Source organism: Gallinula chloropus (genome assembly GCF_964237585.1).
Source record: "Gallinula chloropus genome assembly, chromosome: 11".
Taxonomy (NCBI): Eukaryota; Metazoa; Chordata; class Aves; order Gruiformes; family Rallidae; genus Gallinula; species Gallinula chloropus.
Window position 1 is genome coordinate 20725285 of NC_140096.1, and position 22906 is coordinate 20748190.

The window sequence follows — 22906 nt, forward strand, 5'->3', positions numbered from 1 at the left end:
GGCCAAAACTGCAACAGGATTGATAGGAGATGTCCTTTCTATTACATGGTCTCTCAAAATGATTATTTCAGCCCTGCATGTTTCTTGTGTATGCTGGGTTGAATTCAGTCTATTGCAACATCCTCTGTAAGGGGATTAAAATCTTCTTGAAAATAACTTAATCAGAATCGATTATTAATTGTGTTTTCAAGAAGCCCGGGTGAAGCTGTGTGTGAAATATCAATCTACCATTTCAGTTTCTCAGAAAGTCAGCTGTGTAATTCAATGCATGTGAAGTGCACTTGCCAAAAGTACCGGAAAGCTCCAAAGACAGAAGACCTCCTTCTGCAAAATGGGTGTGGAAGGGCAGTATCAGTTTAAGATTCTCCCCTGCTATCCTGCCTGCCTCTTTCCTGGATGAAAGATGCTACAGAAGTGTAAAGCATTAAGATCAAACCTCCTGGATAATCAGGACTGTGACTTTGTTCTGCATGACGGAGAAGGGCCTGCAGTTCAGGCGCTGCTGCCTGCCTTCCTCCGCTGAGCCTGCCAGCAAAAGGGTCAATTAGTGCCAACTGCAGGAGTGCGGCTCCGTTACAAAGCCTGCGTCCGCTTCGAGCTGTTCATTTAAGCTTTCATTATGGACTTTAGGTTAATAGCAGTATAGACTGCTACCTAATCTTTTACCTGTACTCAAGAGGCTTTCTTTTACCAGTTTAGCCATCCTCCTACCCGGTTTGTTTGGGGTGACATAGTCCGACTTGAAATCTCAGAGAAGGGTGTCATGTTGGGCTGTGGTGATTACAGTTCATGTGTGTAGAGATTTATTGCCAATATTGAGTAAAATGTAGTAACTTTAAAATATTGACGATGAAAGCAATAAAGATCTGCAGCCTGGTAAATTTACCCATTCTTCAAAGCTGGCTTTCCTCTCTGAATGTCCTGCAGACAATTTTACTTCACCAATCTAATCAAGGCTTTCATGTTAAAACAGCCACTCACTGTATGTTTGCAAAGGCAGCCTCCAGAGTCCAGCCTGTCTCGTTCCTCAGAGCTGTAGAGGCACCAACTGGGTTGTGAGCTCCTGTTTGTATTTGGCAAAGTGAGGGTTCTCTCTCAGAGAAGCTGGTGCCATTCATCCTTCCGCTGTCATCCGTTATGTTAGAAACATACCACTGAAATGCTTTGTTGGTGCAGCTGGGTATGCCGGTTGTCCTTCATATTATACTAGCAATAAGCTTATAAATTGGATAATGTTACAACTTGAAAATTATTTTAATTGCCAAGATATAAATTTTCTGAGCAACAGGCTTTAAGACAGAAAAAACGTGACTTGTTAAAATTGGTCCAGCAGTGGTCTGGTTACGTGGATGTATAAACTTGTGCTCTACTCAGAGGACTTGGGCATTTCTGCAGAGCTCGTCTGATGGAGTTTCTTTGGAGCACGGTGCTCTGTGTGAAGGAACTGAGGTGATGGATTTGGCTCTCTTTCACAGAATCTGCAAGAAAGAAATTGCTGCAGTCCGCTGGTGTATTGAGCTCCCTGCAGTGATGTCTCATGGCAGCACAAATCCTGCCTGGAAGCAGTGCCAACCCCTAGGTCCTTGGGAAAACTTACCATTCCTCTTTTCCCTAGAGCACACACCAGACACCTTGTGGTTCCTAACCGGTGAAATAGAGTAGAAAACCTCATAACAATTCCCAGTGGTTAGGAGATTTTCCTGCAGGAGCGGATGTGTTCAGAGCCTTGGGGCTGGTCTGCAGGCTTGCAGGCTGGACAGCAGAGGTGGTGCTACAGCCCAGCAAGGCTGCCAGGGAGACACAGTCGCTTCAACCACAGCAATTGGATCTTTTTTCACTTAAGAGCTTTGGAAGTTTTCTTAGGGATCTGTACTCTGCAGAGATGTGGGGTTTTCCCCTTTAGTCAGCTGCCTTTATTCCTTTTCCTCTGTTTGTGCTGTGCTTTGATAGATAGGAGCAGATAGACCATAATTTAAAAAAAGAGCTATTTCAGTTCCCAGAGACAGCGAACAGGCCTGTGAATGGCGCCTTCTGTTCCCCGTCTGCCTGGGTTCACCTCACACCCATCAGCCTCGGCGTTAGTCTCATTCACGTGGAGCTGTTGGGCTTGTTTTGCTCTCAGAAACTTTTGAGAGTGGGCAAGTTTCACACTCAAGTAGTTATAAATCCCAAACTTGGTTGCATTTCCTCAGAAGTGCCTTTCGTTATTCCCAGGGTAGGTTTACACAGCTCACTGGAGCATTCCCTGAATCCAGTTTAACTTTTGAGATGGTTTTAAATCCTTGTGATGCTGTAACTCTCCTGCAGAGCTGGAGCTGCTGGAACGGAAGGGATCCTGGTGCTTTCAGTGGAGCCTGTATGTAAATATAGTAACTGGGTGAATGAAAAACCAACAGTATAATTCTTCAACGTTTCTTTTTCGTTTCTTGAAGCTTATAATACTTTTGCACTGATACGAGACTTCTGCAGCTCCCAGTGACGAACACCCTAAAACAAATGACTGAGATTAGTATTATTTATAGATAACCACAGAGATCATTTATTCCTCTCAAGCTGTTTATTTTTGGGCAGCCCAGTGAAACTGATGAAATTGCCAGTTGCCTAAAATGCTGCTGCCAGTTGTTTGAATGAACGGTATTGATTATAGTTACAGGACTATTCATCTCATACTGGCACACACACAATACATGTATTATAAAAATGTTGTCTCTGTTGACAGCTGGGTTATGAAATGATACACTGAATTGTATATCCTTATAGGCAGTGTATACATAGGCTTTTCTTAATCGTAAGCTATTAAAAGTTACTTGAAGGAATACAGACTCTGAGGAGCATTGTAATACCTTCCTTAGAAACAACCAGTTAACAAACTTATTTTGAAATGAGCTGACATGATGAAACCTCAATGGGTGCAAACTAATCTAAACAATGTTCTGCTGTGGAAGTGGAGGAAATTTTATTTTATTATGAGTAAAGGATTTTTTTAAAAAATGCAGATAGAAAAGAGATGGTTTAAATCTACTCATTACCACAGTTTTGGTTGAAAATCAAAGAAAACCTTGAGGCAATCCTAGTTTGCAGTAGATACAGTAGTAGTTTCCTGGCTTCATAGTAAATCTTTCATCTTTCAGGTTTGGGGGTTTCTTTTAATTTAAAAAATACATTCATGCAGTGGTCATGTTGGTCTACACTTACCCTCAAAAGTTTTCTGTCCTTCATTCTGTCGCTTACTTAAGGGTGTGTGTCCCAGTTGCCTGGGTTGCTCCTTCACATCGCCTTTTGCTGTGGGATTCGCTGGAGGGATGCTCTCCACATGGCCCTTTGGCTGCAGCTTCTGTCCCTTTGCTGGAACAGGCTGTTGAAATAAAACCCCATCTCGTGTTCCAGGGGATGTGATCTTTCATTGATGCATTGCTGTATGTTTGAAGGCTTTACATTTTGAAAAGCTGTGATGGTGAAGAAAGATTAGATAGCTTTTAGAGTACTGTGCTTGAGAATTTCCATTGTCTTGCTCTGTAGTCATCAGTGATCAAAAAATAAATTGCTCAGAGCTTCCTCCTCCTCAGGTTTTACTAATGCTTGCTTCATAGTACCTGTGGGCACACCATCATCTTCAGTAGTTGCCCTGGGAGCAGACTTTCCCCATCTTTACCTGAACTCACTGGTACATGGAACATACCTGGAACAGCAAGTGGTGGTGCCAAGTGTAACTGCAGAGTGCTGGGGTGTGTTTGTAATGTTGGCTTGCAACTGTAGCAGGGTTCTTAAATAACTGCATTTAAGGTCTCCTAAAGTGTCTAAGTCCAAAGCACTGCTGTGGTTTGACTTAGGCTGTAAGTGGATGGAACCTTATGTATATCACCATGGTTTTTAAAATGGTGTTTAACAATTCTTTTTGGGAGTATAGTGGATAGAAATCTTTGCAAATTCGCATGTTGTTAAGTTGCTAAAGGATTTTATTCTTCAGTTTGCATTACCTATGGTAGCTTTCAAGTGGAATTCTTCTAATCATAATTTCAATTTTCTGCAGCATAAACTGTCTATTCCCTGAAATATGAAAATAATTTTTTTGTCTTGTTCTGAGATTTTTTCTGTACCAATAAGTAATACTTTTGTAACCCTGAAGAAGGGTCATTTGAGCATCTCTTGTCACTGGTTTTTCAGGTCCTAGCCAGCCACTTTTTATCTTTCTGCTCAACACTTCTTGCTTGCTTCTCCTCACATCAGTCTCTGCAATGAAACTCTGCAATACAACCACATTAATTGGTAGTGTTTTATTTTTAAATTCTAGCACTGAAAACCTAATCTCCTGTTACAAAGCAGGATATTTACGTGCTCATCCTCCGTAAAAGTGGATGAGTTAGTGGAATAAGCATCCGACACTTCTGTGGGTGAATAGACCACCCCCCCCTTCTCCCCATGCTGTTGATTCTGTTGATAGCTTGTGCAGTGTGCTGGCTGACAGGATACAGCAGTGAGGGTAAAACACTAGCTACAGCACTTGGCAAAATTTAGGGGTCTCTTCAGCTGGTATGGCTCCGCTTAATTGTTAGCGAAGCCTCCCCTGCTGAAATGATGCATCAGAGCAGCACAGGCGGAACAGTTGTGTGCCTGAACTTGCTCCCGCTGCTCGTGAAGCGGATATACTGTAAATGCAAGCGGTAGGTGCTCCCCTTACCTCTAATTAAAGCACGGATGCAAGTTTTGGGCTATTCAGCTGCAGTATCACGTTACTCAGAAAGCTAACTTGGGAGTTGAAAAGCAGGTATTTTTTGCTTGAGACATATCCTCAGTACCTTGCTTTTCTGTCTTCCTCAGCAGAAAGGACAGCTTGAGGGTGCAAAAATGTATAAGGGTGAATCTCTTTCTTTTTTCTTTTTCTTTTTTTTCCCCTTGTGTTTGTTTTTAGTTATGGAAAACTGATATTTTCTACTGTTCACTTCAGTGTAGAGAGGAAAATTTCCTGGAAACCCCAGGGAAAGGTGGTCTTCCCTGAGCGGTATTTTCTCATTTTTCTGTGGGGCTGCAGTATGACTGATTCTGTCCTGTTTGTCTTTTAAAGATACGAGGTCAATTATGACAGTAAGGATTGCATGTGATGTTTATCTGGATTCTTAAGAAAACAATGAGAGAAGAGGAAATAGAGAAGGGCAAGTTTCATTTGAGAGGATGCTTATATGTGGCTTGTGGCTAAAAGTATGTATGACATTCTTCCATTTTATGTGTATTTCTCCATAAAGACATTAACAGCTTGTTGGAGAACTCAGATGTTGAAATTCAACACTCTGATACTGTCTGCTCAGCTGTATATAATGCTGGGTGGATATTCTAATTCAGGCCCCTACTTTGTTCTTCAGTAGCAGCAATATCCATTGCAAGAGCAAATGTGTTGATGTGTGGTCTCCACTGTGGTCTTCCATTAGATGTTGATCAAATCCCTGCTTCTGGATGGTTTGGGTTTTTTGTCTTTCAGGAGAGTGAGAACATGTGGATTTGTTTAACTTAAATAACTGGTTATTTTTCAGATCCAGGTAATCACAAGCCTGAGTTCTTCACCTGAACAGTCCAGGGTCCACCCATTCAAGCAGCTTTTTCTAATCTTATGCAACAGTTTAACTTTCTAAACACAGAAATCCTGATCATGGAGTTTTAGAGGAAGAACCCTTACCTTCTAAATCACATTTCCTCATGTCATTGACTTTCCCTATTCTTAAAAAGTCTTGATTGATACTTGATTGAAACTGATTTTCAGAAATAAATCTTTTCAGAGAATAATTTAAGTATCTTGCATTGCCCACATTGTTTGCTCTAATTTACTCTAATGCTTTGGATTCTCTTCTTCGTTTGGGAAGTTTGAATGGACTCAGCAGGTAGAGCAGTTTTAGAAAGAGACTTCAGAAATGTGGCTTGTCAGAAGACTACAGCTCTGTACAGTGTGGTTAGTGTCACTTACTGGCTTGACCCAACACATTCATTCTGCTTCGCTGAAGTCATGAAAATGCTTGATACTGTGCTTGGTGAACTGTGTTTGAACAGCCCTTTTGGTAAAAGAAAACATTTTTATCATGGCAGTTTGGGTTCTCTTTATTCCCTGGTATAATAAACTCCATGGTATGTTTTTATTCAAAGTTAGTTGTGTGATAACAGGATATTTTTTGTATGCAGTGAGGTTTGGAGGCTGGGAAGGAGGAAGGAGAGGACCAAGTAAGTGAAGGGAAGCCACAGCTTAGAAAAGGATCCAGAGCCAAGAGAGTTAAATTGCTCTTCTTTGGAATATGTGAAATTGCTTGACAGTACTTCTTTCTAGGGCACAACCTCGGTGTGTTTGCTGGTGCTGTTCTGAAAGATTTTCAATTACCGTATCACAGGTAGATTTTATGGAAGGGAAGATTTCTTTCTGAAGAACAGAAATTAAATCATACTTGCTTCTTTTGGAACTAATGTGTAGTGTGTATCCTACTGAATTATCATGCTTGTGTCAATCTCTCTTTCTGTTTCCATCATCCCTTAACAAAATAAGAGGCCAGATTCAGAGTGTTTTGCTTCCTCCATAATAAAGAGGAGGCTCTTATCAGCTCGTCACCATCTGAATCCATGTAAAACCTGAGAATTTGGATGAGATGAAAGATTTTATGGTTGGACTCAATCTCAAAGGTCTTTTCCAACCTTGTGATTCTCTGATTTTTATCAAACATTGATTAAAACAGAATAAAATCCTAAAGGTTCCATGCTTAAGGAGGCAGTGGGAATGTACAGATTACATATACTCTGTGGAAAATGGTCTTTCCTGCTGTCCTTACTCATAAAACCAACATGACTCTCATTGGGAGAAACATTTCTTCTTTTCTTCTCACCTCTTTTTGCAAGTAGCAGCAATTTCTGACTTGTTGCAGTATCACAGCCCTGTGTTAGTCCCATCACTGTCTTCATTGTTTTTAATGCAGGAACAAGAGAGAGGAAGAGCTGTTGATAAAAGTATGCTGTTAAGTCCATAAACATTTTTGAGAGAGCTGGGCTGTGTGTGGGGCCCAAAAGTGCCTTGAAAATGATCTTTAGAAACTGACTTTGTATCCAGCTGAGCATGGAAGAAATACATTGAAGAAGATGAGAAAAAAGAAGTAGGGATAATGCAAGTTTACTACTTAGAGAAAAAAACTAAGTTCCAATACAGTAACCCAAATCTTCATCACTTTCCTTAATAAGATGGCTTCAATAGGAATTAAATAGGATTGGTTGCACTAAGCTGTGGAAAAATGGATAGCCAGGAAGGGGTGCTCTTGTTTATTTCAAAATTATTGTGGTGGTTACAAAATAATCTGGGAATTTTCTGTTCATGGAGTTTGTCACTTGGCTTGTTTGAGATAGGTTTCTGTAGATCTCCAGAATTCTTGAAAGATTGGACTGATGGTGCTTAACTAAAGCTAACGACTGCCTAAATGCATTTGCATTTCTGGCATGGTTTAGCAGGCTTTTATACTTTTCCATGAAACCAAGAAATGTTGGTAGTTTGCAATATGTCCATATAGTCACTTCAGGGGTCACAACTGTGCTTCTAACCAGGAAGGGTGTTACACATATATTACGGTCATGAGGGAGATTAGAAACAAATCGGACTAATTTCACATGTTTCACATTTCCTTACTGCAGCTTCAACAGTGAGTTTAGCCCCAGAGGCAAAGAACAGCATAATAGAGGGACCTGAATGTCTGTTTTTCTTTTATAGGTGATCTCTGTAGAACAGGCAGTAAGAAATACTGCCTGGGCTTCTTTGGGAAGCTTGGAAGAGCTGATGAATTCATCAGTCCTTTATATGCAGCTGTACTGGAGGATTTAAATCTTCATGTCTTCAATTTATTAAATTATTATGAGAAAGTCATTTTATTGTTATCAAATTCATTTTTCTTAAGCAAGTTTCTATCCTATTTTTGTTACAGAAAGGTATTGTCTCACTGATAACATTGCCAGTGGGAAGGAGGGCTTGGACTGGCTCATGTAAATGGAAAATACACAGAGAAAATCAGTACAAAGAAGTCTTCTGTGCCTATAACTGACATTTCTTGGAAAATGAGGTCTCTTATGCCTTCTATTATAGTCTGGAGAGACACTTCACTTAGTCCATTAATCTATCTGAAAAGCTTTACTACGTGAGTTCACCAAATAAATCTATTCCAAGGCCTACAAAATTTTCAAGTCCAAAAATAATCTTGATGGACTGCTTTGAAAAGTTTGACTCTGTCAGGGAATCTGTCTGAAAATCAGACAGAGAAAATTCCATAACAATAGCCCAGCATTAGCTCCATAAGGTGTATTAGTTTAAACAAATACAAAGACACATTATCATAGTCCTTTCTGTTGACTGCTATTTTGATAGGGAATATAGCATTATGAAATATATATATGTATGTGTGTGTGTGTCTAAGTGGAGAGACAGAGAGAGATTTCCTGGTTTGGAAACTAAGTTTGTGATGAGCTGCTTCTTTCCTGAATGATGTGAATGCTTCTCTTGATAACTATTGCCCTGGTTTTAACAAAAAAAAAATATTTATTTTAAATTAAAACTGAAATTGGCAGTGACATTTGTAAGTTAAAACTCAGAGTCGTTAATCTATAAAACCTGGAAGATAATGTGAATTAATTTTGGAGAACTTAGTAAAGCAGAAATTGAATGCATTTATATTTGGTAGGACGTGGGTACATTTGCTTGAAAGTAAGGCATTATTTACAGTCTCTAAATGGAGTCACATCTCAGTTTCCATTCTGTTGTGCATAGCAAGCTGATTTTTTTTTTAAGGTTATTTGAAAGGTAGATGAAAAATTAATTGAGTTCATTGAGTTCATGAAACAGTTCCTCCAGTGGCGTTGCCTGTGCCTCCTGTGAATAAGGGCTTCCCTCCCCACAAGGCCTAGTCATGTCATCCAGAAGTGGCCGTGTTGCCCTCCAGTTTGTCATCTCTCAGTAAGGTCTGTCCTGTCCCTGGCACAGTTTTGTTCAGGGGTGACCTCCTGGAAAAGGTGCAGCAAACAAGGGGTACCCAGCAAGGGGGCCAGGCCTTCAGGGTGACAGTGGGCTTCTGGGAAGGGCCCATCCTGCACCCTACACAGACCTAGAGTAACAGTACCGCCGAGTGAGAACTCTCCTTAAGACAGGAATTTATTGCCACCTCTCATCCAAACGCTACAGTTATGCTGTTTGGTGCTGGTAGATTGGCTGTAGGGGCTACTGTCAGAGATGCACACTGCCATTTGAAGGCTGTTTCCCCCGACTGTGTACTGATCTGGCTGTTGCTAGCTGTGTTTGAGGCACTGGTGAGACGCATCTTGTTCCTTGGCTGAACAATGCCTCCTAAATGGCCTAATTCCTTACAGTATGACAAGGACTGATTGAGAGCTGCTGAAGGTTCACTGAAGTGTCTTACTGAGGGAGGGATCCAGAGTTCATTGCTCTTCAGAAATTGTTTTCTCTCTGCACTAAAGATTAGAGTTTTTTATTCCCAAGACCAGGAAAGTCTTGCGATAGCATTGCAGTTTCTTTACAGATTCAAAGACTCACAGAACGACAGGGGTTGGAAGGGACCACTGGCCATCAGCTACTCCAGCCCCCTGATAAAGCAGTTGCCCAGAGCATGTTGCACAGGTTTGTGTCCAGGCCTTGTTTCAGACTTCCCCCTGCATCATTTTTCTTCTCCCTCCTGAGTTTACACAGTGTTTTGGAGGATGCTTGGAATTGCTTGATGTACACAAACAAGGTGTTAGCAGATTTGGTGATTCTTGTGAAAAGCAGCTTCTAATACACACTCCTATTACAGAGAAATGTGGATTAAGGATGCTAATGCATCTCTGAGGGTGGAGCATGTCTGTGAACCAAGAGGCTAAGGAATGAGTTGGAAAGTAGCCCTGATACAGATGATTAAAGAGTAGGTTTAAAAAAATATTTATTTTAATATCAACAAAGTTGCTTAAATACGTGTTTTATTTGCATGCAAAGAAATACCACATAAAATCAGGACCATGTCTGAAGTACAGTACGAGTTACTAAATCCAGTTGTGTGCCACAAACTGGTAATGTGTAATACTGAGAAGGTTGCAGTGAACAGGCTGCTCACCTGGACATACAAAACAACAGAGATCCATTACATCACTGATATTAACCTTTGTGAGTATTTGACATGCAGCATGCACAGTCTCATCTATCAAATTCCAATTTTTCAAGCAAAAGAACTGTCCAGGACTTCAGATGTTGTTTGCAATGAAAACCAAACACCCTTCCCCTACCAAAACACTCTCCACCCCAAAAAACATCATTGTCAAACAAACCAGACAATGCAGATGCTTTTCCACATACAACCCCTCCTTGAGTCGCTTTAAACTTTTCAAAGGCATCAAGATTTCAGGCTTATGAGCCTCTTGTATATCACATGCAGATGTGATACCCATTGATTATTATTTAAAATACAGGAAAATGTGCTGTGTAGGGACATGGTTTAGTGGGTGGACTTGGCAGAGCTGGGCTAACGTTGGACTTGATGTGAAAAGGTCACTTCTGACCAAAACAATTCTGTGATTCCATGGTAAGTCATGGTGAGAACAGTGTGTGTAGCTTGGTAACTTTGGCAAACATTGGAGTATTTTCAGAGGAAAGCTACTACTTGTTAACCATGTTTCCAGTAGGGAAGAGCTATAATAGAGATAACATCATTCAGAACTTTTTAAAAGAATGTATGGGTCTGCTTTCATTTGTATCCATGCTGGTGAGACCACATAAATGGTGAGATCACAGCAGCATTCTCTGGCCTGGATGGTGGTTGTGAATAAGTTTTAATTCATAACACTGGAAGTTACAGCTAGCAAGTGTGAGAGATGGGGGAAAAGGCTGTTCTTTGAAGTCATGGATTTGGAGGTGTGTTTCTGCTAGGAGAGAGGTTACTAGGTGCTAATAGAGAAGAGACTAGGGAAATGTGGAAGTGCCTGCAGTTTGGGGTGCCACAGTACAAGAGGGACACAAAAATATTGTAGAGTGTGCAGAGGAGGGCAATCAGGATGGTGAATGGTCTGGAGGGGAGCTGATACAAGGAGAGGCTGAAGTCCCTTGGTTTGTTCAGCATAGAGAAGAGGAGGCTGAGAGGAGATTCATCGCGGTCTGTGGCTTCCTGACAAGGGGAAGCGAAGGGGCAGATGCCAGTCTCCTCTCTTTAGTGACCAGTCATACAACCTGAGGGAAAGGCTTCAAGTTGGGACAGGGGAGGTTTGGGTTGGATATTAGAGGCTTTTTACTGAGAGGGTGGTCGGACGCTGGAACAGGCTCCCCAGGAAAGTGGGCACAGCACCGAGCATGGCTGAGTTCAAGAAATGTCTGGATGATGCACTCAGTCCCATGCTCTGACTTGACTGGCCTTGTGTGTAGCCAGGGGTTGGACTTAGTGATCCTTATGGGTCCCATCCAATTTGGGACGTTCTGTGATTCTCTGAATACCCCTGGTACAGCTAGATAGTAATGTATCGTTGCAGGGGGTCTCCTCCCAGGGTGAGCCTCTTGGTAACTTGACCCTCAGCTCTGATTCAGGGTCTTGTGCACATACTTCAGTTTGTGTCTGTTCATCAAAACACTTAAGCCTGTTTAAGCTTGAAGTTTGCATACAGCTTTGGGATCTAGGACATTGAGTAAAACCTTGCTGGTGTCAATGAAGCGATTCTCTGGATGTTGAAGGTTGACCAAGGTGTGGTTCTTCAGGTGTCTGCAGTTCTAGAGAAATTCAAGTGCTGCCCTACACTGCCACTGTCTCATGACACACTAGGTTTCTGATGAGGACTTCCTGGACCTCTTGAATAGAACCAAAGTGCTGCTAGCCTGGCTTTGGTATGAGGCATTTAGCTCTCCTCTGTCAAGAGAAGATGTGGGAAAAGTCCCACTTTTTCCCATCATCACACCTATCCCTCCAGGCCACAGTCATGCTGTTGCTGATGATGAATGGGTTTATTTCCCATTTCTTAATGCAGTGGGTGTCTCATGAAGCACAGAAGGGCAATGGAGTTGCACCTGGTTAGCATTTCAGTATACAGCTGATTGAAAGCAGACTTTGAACCAATATTTAAAGGTACAACAATCTGCCCAAACACTTTGAGATTAACAAGTAATTTCAAACTAGGCCTGTCTTGCTTGGCTGCCCCCTCCTCTGAAAGGGCAGCAGTCAGTTAAGAATGTAGCAATGTGACTTTCCTTTCACAATCAGGCTTTTGCTTTACCATTTCCATGAATTTTGGCTTCCACATTATTCAGCTGTGCACCAGACAACTCTTTTGTTATATGCCAATTAACCCAGCTTGATAAATAGTGATTATGCATAATTTATACGGAATAATATTCTTGTTGCTCCCTGTAAATAAGGCGCTGGCTTAGCTGAGGGTACTGCTCTATGAATTGCTCTCAGATGTGATTGGGAAGGTCCAGGAGGCTGGTAGCAAGAAGGACTCTTTGGACTGTGTGACAGAAATGATACCAAGAATAAAATGGGGTGTGTGGGTGATTTTGCTTTTGTAAGGGAAGGTAGGATTTTGGTTTTGCAGTTCTGTAGCTTGCTCTTTCAGTGCACTGAATAGACCTCTGCTCTAATCCAGCTCTCACCAAAGTCCATGGGAACTTCTCCAGTAACATTGAGTGCTTGATTGGACCCCTGAAGAGAATCTTTAAATGATTTCCCTTCCCTGGAGCCTGGTTTTCACAGCCATTCTGTTTCCTCTTCTGCATTAAATGATCTGAAGTCTCTCAGACTGATAAACTGAGCAGTGGGACACGAGGAGTGGGTGAGAATTGCATAGCCCCATGAACCTTGTGCAAACAGGAGAGGAGACATGGAAATGTGAAATCCAGTCCACTGCTCTGAGATGGACCCAGAGTGACAGTGCTTGCTGGAATACTGTTGCAGAGCCTCCAGGAAAGTGTGAGGGACTGTTGCTTTCAGTAAACTTGGCTGTCTGTCAGCCAGCACCATGCTCTGCATGCATAGAGCCAACTGGAAACCCTCTGGAGCTGGGGGCTGCTTGCTCAGCTGCTGTTTGGCGATCGCATCCCCGTTTTCCTTGGACAACCTTAATCCTGGCCTTTACCTCGTGGTGAATTTTACCCAGTTCAGTGATTCCAGGTGTGTTTGCTGTTTTGCCTCTTCTGTCACATCCTCTGTAATACATCCCCACAGGCCTATAAATGGCACCACCTCAGCAGACTCGGCTCATCTTTCATCACACTGCCAGAGCCTTGTTTTGATTTATTGCCTTTCACCACGGTGGCCCAGAATGAAGTCAACTTCTGAAATCACTTAGGGAAGGATCTGCTGAACAAGCATACATTTAATAATATGCCTCCACCTTTTTACTTCCTCCATGCTGGGATGTTCCACTGAAAGAAGAAATCCCTTCAGAGCATGGGAGTGCTGGAGATAGCTGCTGCTGCTTCACAGCTCTGAGGCGCAGCATTGCCTTTAACTGCTGCGCTTTGATTCAGCCCTGCACTCCGCCTAACATCCTGAACTGTGAAATGCTGCCATACTCTGATGGGTGTGACATTTTTCTCCTTCATACCACAAAAGATTTGCTATTCTATTAGCCTGTTCTTTACAGACGAAATAGATGAGGTCCTCTGTGAAGATGATAACGATAGCTGCTGCTTGGATACTCCCCAGTCTACTACATCTTGTCAAATTCACATTAAAAACACTTTCTTGAGTATGTCCTTTTGTTCCAAGGCCGAGTGCTTAATGTCTTGTGGAACTCTTATTACTTTGAATATAATTATAGAAAATTCATGATTTTATGTGGAACTATTAACTAATACTATGGTTTTATTAGAATATGCATATTAGTAGAGTATATTGGCTGCTAAATTTCCTTGTGTTTTATAACTGAATAACCTGAAAGAATTGGGGTTTTTCATATTTTTCCTCTGATGTACATTTTCAGAAAAAATTTCTTTGGAAGGTAAGAAAGATAATTAACAATCAAAAGTGATCACAGCAAGCTGGCATAACATTCTAGGTTAAAATGAAAAGCATTTCAAATGGTGCAACAGATGGAAGCAAGTTATTTAACTCAAGTGCGTGTAACATATTTGTGCTGCATGCCCACGGTCCATGTTTCTGCAGAGATTAGTCATGAAATGGGAGTTGGAGCCTTGGATGTGAAGAACAGAAATGATCATTGTTTGCTGTGAATATATTTAGACTCTCTTGGGGAAGACTTTGCCAAGTCCTCTGACTCCCTCACACAGGTATTAGCTCATTTTCCACGCTTCAGGGAAAAAGGTGTGTGTGGTTATGTGTATAGGATAGACTAAGTCTTTTCTCAAAGGACAAAAGCTCAATGAACTGCTTTACTTCCACGTGTGAAGTGTCTAATGCTCCCTGACCATGGGGCATGAGCTCTTAGGCATCCAGGATCGGGGAGCTGCCCATCAGGAGCAAAGTGTTGGCATTGCACATGCTGCTGTGGTTGGCAGGGCATTGCTTATCCTGGAGAACCTGAGCAGAAACATCTCTTCATCAAAGCATGAGAGGCAGATATCGATGCCGTTCCTTTTCTCTCCAGCAGTGAGTTTTACTGGCTACAAAGAGAAGCCTCTTGCTGCTTCTCCTATGAGTCTCCTTTTTGGTGTCAGGACCAGCACAGGCAGTAAGCAGAAGAGCTCACAAATAACACAAATCCACAGCATTTAAATCTGAGCTCTGAAAGAGTGTTACAAAACATTCTAAGAGCCTTTTGTTTTAAACTGCATGGTATGTATTTGAGGTCTTCCCTTTAAAATCAAAAGGAATTTTCCCTGGTGAGCAGCTTGTGGGGGTGGTGGGATCAGGATGGAAGGTGGTCTGTTAACAGTAGAAAATTGTGGATTGCAAGGATGGTTTTAAGATAGAAAACTTGGCTTTAATTTGTGGTGTCTGATCTGACAGCTTGAACTCAGGCTTGTAAAGATACAAGCAAGATAATATAGTATTCTGATCAGCACATACTTAAGTTCTCAATAGCTAACATACTTTTTCAATCATCCTCAAAAAAACCCCAGTTGGTTTGTATGGCACATATGTATCTCCTCTCACCTTTAATCCATTTTAAGCTTTAAACCCCTATTCTACTTTCCTCTAACTCCAGTAGATTATACTTCAAATTGAGCCATGATAATCTGATTCATAGCCCCTCAGAAGGAATATTCTCCTAGAACTCCAAATCCATGGTATATTAAAAAATTAGCATGTAACAGTGATTTTTAAAAAAATCTATCTTTTTATAATTTGGCCCTACTGATAAGGGGCCAGTGTTTTTCCTTGAGATGGGCAACTGTGCCTTTTGTCAGCCTGTCTAAAAGGATCTGACTTCAGATACGAGCTGCTTTCTCGTGAGCAGTCCTTGCAGGTCTCGACAGGCACCTCTTGGCATCACTGTGTGCACGAGGCTTTGTGCTGCTGTGTTCCTGCTAGCACTGCTACAGCCTAAGTGGCCTATTTTTATTGTTGCAAGCTGGCATCTTTCATACGCTCATAAAATCCCCACAAATGTTTCAGTGTGAAATGAAGGCCCAGCATACAGCAAATTCATGTACATTGTTAGGGTTTTATTTGACTCTAGTAGTATTTATAAAGGCCAAAATGTGTAAAGTTTAATGAGTCAAGTCATGTATGCCATAAATAATTGGGTGTACTGCAGGAGACCAAGGTTGTGGCGATGGGTTTGTGCAGCACCCGGCACCCAGCAGCTGTAATTGTCATTGGGGTTCTAAAGGCATTTGGTAAAGTGGGTAAGAAAGAAAGGCCCATGTAATAATGCATAACGGAGTTGTGATAGGGTGACAAAACTCACCTTGAATGGGATCTTGATCTGAGAGTGTTTGGGGATGCTTGGATCTGGACATTTGTTTTTCATTGCTTTCCAATAAGTGGTCTGTAAAATATGAATGGATTAACCCTTATGCCTTTCATTTACAATTTAATAATACCCCACTCCCAGTACCTGGAACGTAGTGGGTTTGTGGTATTGGCTTTTCTGAAAGGAAAGGCAAACTGAAGAAAGTGTGTATGTTTGAAGAAGGCACTGGATAGAATGAGGCAAGCTGAGCAGCTCTTTGTAAAAAGAATTAGATAAAACACACTGTAGTTGTAGCACTGAGAAAACTGTTGCCATAAATGAAGTAACGAGAGTAAATAGTAATTTTGGCCTGTGCTCTGCTGTGCGGTTTTGGATTGTGAGTTTTTCTGTTTTGGAGGGGGTTTTTTAATGCTTCTAAGGGCACATCCTTTATGAGATAGGCTGAAAAGTGACTTTATGGTATTTGATTCTAAGTTAAAACTTCCTAGGTTCATTCCTACCCACTATTAACTAAGTAATAATAAATGCTTCTTTTCTCAGCTGAATTTTAAACAGCTCCGTGGAATATTTTCTTCTTGACAGAATTCAGTATATTAACAATTGCAGTGTAAAAGCTAGTTTTATTGGCTGTAGGTAAATGCAGTTCACTTAATTTTTAATTTTTAATATCATGAGTGTGTCTTTAAAGGGAGCTCTCAAGTCTTGTTGCCTGGAGCCCCCCGAAAGTCGCTCATTCTACATTTGGGGACACAGCTGTGCTGAACTCCTCAGGGCTCAAGGTAGAGTGCGTGGCTTTCATTCAGCATCATAAATCAGAAGGGAAAGAACGCAGTAGAAGCATTGTCAGTCTCTCTGAGAGCCTGTGTGCTTACTGTATGAAGTGACGTTAATGATAACCCTTGTGTTGTTGCAGCAAGGAAGTCATGGGATGGAGCCTTAGATAGAAAATAGCCAACTGCTCTGAGAGATGCTGCAAATTATTCCATTATAAAGTAGTCCCATTAGTCTGTTGGCAGAGGCTGGCAGTGAGAATTGTCTGGAATCCAAGACAACTGGCAGAGGAAAGTGGAGGGAATAAAATTATTTCACAGCTGAGGGAAACACAGAACACAAAACCAGGGAACTGGTATGAGCAACGCGCAATAATGCCGGTTGTGATTGTGCTCCTACAGCGCCTTTCATCGCAAAGAGCTGTATAATTATCAATAAAGCAGGCCTGATGGTGCTCCTTTGACATCGGTTAATTTTGTCAGACCTATTTTATAAGAAATTGCTATGAACAAAGGGGAAATTATTTGCCCATACAAACAGTAATGAAGAAGGAATAGCGTCTGAGGTATTGTAACTTCCAACCCCTGACTCCAAAACTACCAGGCTGTTACACCCCTGGGCAGAAGTGCATCCTGTGCCATGCTTGGGAGGATCCTGCCCCAACTGGGACAAGTCAGTCATTAATGGTATCATCTAATCATCTAATGGAAATTGTGGATTAAGATCCATCCATTAGCATCTTTCTTTTGTTGACTTTATACATCATTTCTTTAAACGAGCAAAATCCAAACCTATTTGTAAGTGTTCCTAGTAATGCTTCAGTTGTTTATAGTAAGAACTGGAAGTTAAAAAAAAAAGGTGTCAGAGAAGTTTTGGCTTTAGCTTCCAGGCAATAGACAGTGGAAATGTCAGAGCCTGTACAACCTTGCTGTGTCAGGAATACTCACGGTCACTAAAAGGTAGAAGAACTTAACACCATTAGAAAGCAAAACATAAATCTTAAAAAGACACAAAACATCTCATAACTTGTGCGAAATGGGGCATCTTTTGAGATTCTGGCCTGGAGCCTTCCTGGGGTCTGAGTGGAAAAAAAGAAAATCACGTCTGGTTAATCTTAGCAAGTTTCTGGTGGGGCTGATTTGACTGCAGGGAGGATGGAACTGCTTGTAAAACAGAAGGCTGGGTTCATTGAGTTACACCACTGCCATTAGGATAGCTCAGCTGCTGTTCAGTACAGAAACATAGTATGGGTTTCTAAATTAGTTTTTTAAAGCAAATTCTGTTTACCCCTGTGATCACTCTGGTTTCCTGGGCAGGAAACACTTCAGACTCTTGTGACCTGAAAGTTTCTTCTCTAACCGTGCTTCAGAATTCACAGGCTTCTCTCCTGCCATCCCCCCCTCGCCTGAAAGTGCTGGCATGTGTCAGGTGACTTACTCTGAGAACAAGCCCACAGTGGAGTCTCTAAATTAATAAACTTGTGGCCAAAATAACGGCTCATGATGCTGCTCAGGACCTCTCACCCTTGTTTATGGAGGTTGCAACTTTTTCTGGTCAGGTTGTAAATTGCCTTTGTTATGTGCCATCCTTGGAAACATACATACATCCACAGTATTAATAAATATAATTAAGAGCAGCTTCATAAAGGCATAGCTCAGCAAAAAACCCTCAGAATGTTGTGGGTTTTTTGGAGGGGGGAAGGAGGTGTTGATTGGCTTTTTAGTTTTTTTGAGGAATGAGTTTGCATCAGGATTTGTCCAAATTGCTTCTTTAACAGCCAAAGTATGTGTTTGACCATCTGCATTTTTCAAATAGGGCAAAACAAACATAAATCAACTGTGATTAATTTAGGAAAAATACCAAAATTCTTATTCAAACATGAGGATTGTTCTGCTTGTCAATAGAAAGTAGTTTGTAGAAAGAGCTTAAAGCTAAGGGTTAGTTGGCCTTTGAAAAATTTTGCTTGTGGCTCAGTGATGTTAAAATAATAATGTAATTAAGATAAATGAAATTACAGTTTTGGAAAATGAGTAACAATATGGGGCTGTGGGATCGTGGATGTTCAGTAGGTTCATCTGGTCATGTAGGAGATTAGATCACAAACTAAACAAAAGACCTAATGCTACAAAATTGTAACAAAATTGTGAGTTTGAAAATGCAAATGAACATTTTGGACTAAGATAATTGGCCTTTTAGCTTCTCCTTATAAAAACAAAGGTTTGTTTGCCTTTTAAATGGACCAGTGAAATTGAATTGGCACCCTACTGTGCATGCAGAATAGATAGTCAAAAAGAATAAGCTGTAAGAAATAAGCAGAGGAACTTTGGAGATTAAGATTTTTCAAAACTAATAGAAGACAGTCTGTAAAAGCATTGAATCTTAAAGATCTGCAATGAAAACAAGGCTCTGCAGTGAGGAATGCAATTGCTAGATATCCTTGAGAGTTCTTAGGAAAAAAAGGTTGAAAATGTCTGAAAGGCCAAATCAGCAGCACCTGTGGTGGGATGCTCCATGATGGCTATTAGGGGCTGTTTGGTGAAGGCCCTGCATCAGGGTGTTCACAGCCTCTCATTTTTCTTTTCTCCTGTTACTCACAAATTGAGAATGGGCTCTTTACAGAAATGAGCACGTTCTGCTATGCAAAGAGATACAACTTAATTCAGTGATGTAAAATAGCCACACAAAACAGACTTTAGTCCAAAGGGCAAAGACCTTGAATTACTTTCAGACTGTTTTCCACAATGCCTAGGTGCCCCATCTCTAATAATTCTTGAAGAGCACAAACAGGAGCAGTTCTGGTTCCCAGCACTCCCAGCACAGTGCAGAGGGACTGGTTCATGATGGAGTCAGCCACCATCAGTTACCTTTAGCACTGCATCTGTTCATTCCACTGACTCTCTGGGATGTAGGAACTAGCAGTTAGAAGGAGAGCTAATCTGTATTCTTCATTATGGTCCCACACGTAGATAGCATGGTATGTTTGCTGTGACTCTTTCAGGCACCATGTCCCTGTAAATCTGAGATTTCAGTGGAGTTCACAGTTCAAAAGTATCCCTGAGTCTTACACCTGGTAAGAAAAAACAAGTGAACCCCTAATCGTTTGAAATACTCTGGGCTTTTAGGGTCAGGAGATATTTGAGAACGTGTTTTCTTTGTATTGCAAGAAGGGATGTTTCCTGGAACACTTGCTCTTTGCTTTCTCTGCAGTAGAGAATCTACATAAAACCCTAGCAAACTAGGCCATTAATAAATATGTAATAGTAGCCCGATCTGCGAGGTGCTGACTCTGTGTGTGAGGACACCCAGCTCCACTAGCCCCACTTCAGTGATTACTCCAATGGAATCAGAGGTCTTAAATGCCATTGAAATGATTTGGAGACCGCCAGACTTCCTAATGCAGTCTTTATTTTCCCCTTTTTTTCACCTGTAAGTTAGTGCCTTTTATTTGTTACTTCAGCAGATAATTTTTATGGTAGCTTTTCTACTTTATATCCTGCTGGTATATAGTTTAACAAAATGCCTTTTGAAACAGTGTATTTAATTCCTCAGTCATGCCTCTGGGAATAAATTCTTGATGTATTATAACTTTTTATATCTTTTCTTTACTGTGCTTGAGAACTTCTGCAAACTTTTCTTCGAGAAATCACTACTTATTCCCTCTCTGTGCCTCATGTGCTTCTCTTTCCTGTCTACACCACTCGTTATTTGCTGCTGGTATCCACAACTAGTCATGTCATGTTACAGGGACTTAAACACTTAAAGAGATTCCTTAATAGCATTTCTATTTTTGCATCTGGATCTCCAGGAAGAAAATCATATTTTCACACCTGACTACCTGTTTGAGGTGTTACCCGGGACGCTGTGTTGATGAGCTGATATTGTGGAGAATCCTTTCTTTAAATGACTTTAACAGGCTGTAGAGGTTCTGAATGGTGCGTTTATGGTGGGAAACGTTTCACGATGGTACTTTCAGAAGTAACGATGCTGTATATTTCTGTGCAGAATTCATGTCTTTACTGGTAATTACTTCCCTTTGCTTTCTGCAGAGTTAAATATGCAGCATTTTGGCAAAAGTGGTTAATGGAGCTAGTTGAAAATTTGTTGTTAAATCCAGTTCTTGACAAGTGAAATCGTTAATGTCGAATGAACATTTTTCTGGGAAGCTTCTTTTCATTACAAATGGGACTTGCTCATCTCAGTCCAGAAATGTTTTGATTTAGGAGTGCTGCTATGCTGTAGTGCATCTCAGTGGCACGGTATTTATTATGAACCAGAGCCCCAGCATGTTGCATTATCAGGCTCACTCTCTATCTTTGATGCAGACTCCCTCTGTGGTAAGAACTCAGGGTCACAAGATGTTTGCTCTGTTCCTACAGAGTTGAACAACATAAACTCTTTTCCCTGTAACTTGTATTAAGTTAGCCATGTTTATAAATTTCATTTTTGTCCAAAATGGTCGTTGTTCAATCTGTATACTGTATGGGAAATTAACTCTTTCCCCAGATAAGTACATGTGAACAAAACACCTGTGACTGCATTTTGATTATTTTTTGGTACTAGATGAGTTTCTTGGGCACAGAATGGCTATTGAATAAAAGCCTCCAGGTGTAGGGATATCATTTTTTGTCCCATGATACCACAATCCATGTTTCTTCATTCATGTTGTCATCAGTGAGACATACACTTCCCAAATTGCTTCTGAGAGACTTTAACACACAGGTAAGAAACCACCATAATTTCTCACTGAAAAGACCACACCGGGGTTTGATACAAACATTTCAGAGTTGTGGACTGAAAAGGAGTGAACCATCCAAATTTCTTTGAATCAAATCTGGATCAAGGTGGGGATACCAGGGAAAGTTACATCTTAGCGTTTTGACTTTAGGCAAACCTGACTTCTGTTCTCTAGCTGCTAACAGAGATCTCAAGGTGTTACTCACAGAAAGGAAGGTATTTTGCCAACACGCCATGTAATACCATGGGGTTTTTTTTTTTAAAGAATATGGAGAGATTACTGGATTAATAACAATATAGCAGGGCAGATTGCAATCAAAAGTGTCTTCAAGCCAGTTTAATTGTGACAAAGTTGGTACAACTCACAGCTACACTGAAACTAGTACATATTATGTCATGAATTCTCTCCATCTGCTGCATCTTACAGAATCATTTCAGGACTGCTTAGGAGGCTTACTTCAAATTTGTTTTGAACGTTTGCTTGCCTACCGGATTCTAACAGCCCTGTCTGTCTTTGTTAGTCTGTTCACAGTTTTCCAGAGGAGTTTATGCCATCTTTGGATTCTATGATCAGATGTCAATGAACACACTGACGTCATTTTGTGGAGCCCTTCACACGTCCTTCGTCACACCCAGTTTCCCAACAGATGCAGATGTGCAGTTTGTCATCCAGATGCGGCCAGCATTAAAAGGAGCCATCTTGAGTCTCTTGACCCATTACAAGTGGGAGAAGTTTGTGTACCTTTACGACACAGAACGGGGTAAGCACCAGCATTTTAAGTGACTTTTACATTTTTATTTTAATTTCATAACTTACTATTACCAGAATGAGGATGTGCAGCCCACCCCAGTTTTCTTCTGGATGCACACAGTGATGGAAAGCAAGTTTAATTTTCAGAACCTAAAATGAATGGGTAAATGAAAAGAAGGCATCTTCATATTACTGATCATTTGTAAAGAGATTGTCTGGGGGATAGTGTTAGTGGTGTAAGCATACAAGTCGAAATACCTGGTTTCCATGGAACCGCAGATTCAACATTTGCCAGGGGTTTTGAGTCCTTGCAAAACAAATAAAGTCAGCACTATGAAGTAAGCTGTTAAGCAAGACCTTCCACTGTGCATGACATTGCAAATCCCACACCACTTTACATAAATATGTGGTCCTCCTCTCACTGGACAAAGACAGTCCGTGCTCAGATACACTCTGGGAGATGTCTAGGCATCAATAATGGTCTAAATATAATGCATAAGGTGCTTTAGGGCTCTGCCAGAGAAAAGATGCTCTAGATATGTCACTTGGATATCCAGAGATGAATTTAGATACATGACAAGAATGACCAGAGAGATGTTTTACTAAATGAAAACACATTAAAACCCATGTTTCCATGCTTAAGACAATTGTTAACTACTAAGAAGCACCAGAGGTGGCAAATCCCATCAAAAAGAGATCCGAGCATCAGAAAAACATTTTCTGTGAGGAATCGTGCACGTTTCTGTGGAGCAACTGTTGCCACCTGCTCTGAGTGTACAGAAACGAATTTCACTTAATTTTTTG

General features: G+C 41.0%; 1 protein-coding gene across 1 annotated transcript in view; it reads left to right on the forward strand.

The window, feature by feature from the left end:
* The window catches only part of GRIA3 (glutamate ionotropic receptor AMPA type subunit 3), a gene marked incomplete at its 5' end in the record, with an annotated part of 152214 nt that overhangs the window by 12065 nt on the left and 117243 nt on the right, over nt 1-22906 (forward strand). Inside the window, one exon of the mRNA XM_084269010.1 lies at nt 21873-22112. Within this exon, the coding sequence (XP_084125136.1) occupies nt 21873-22112 (240 nt within the window). The remainder of the gene's footprint in view (nt 1-21872; nt 22113-22906) is intronic.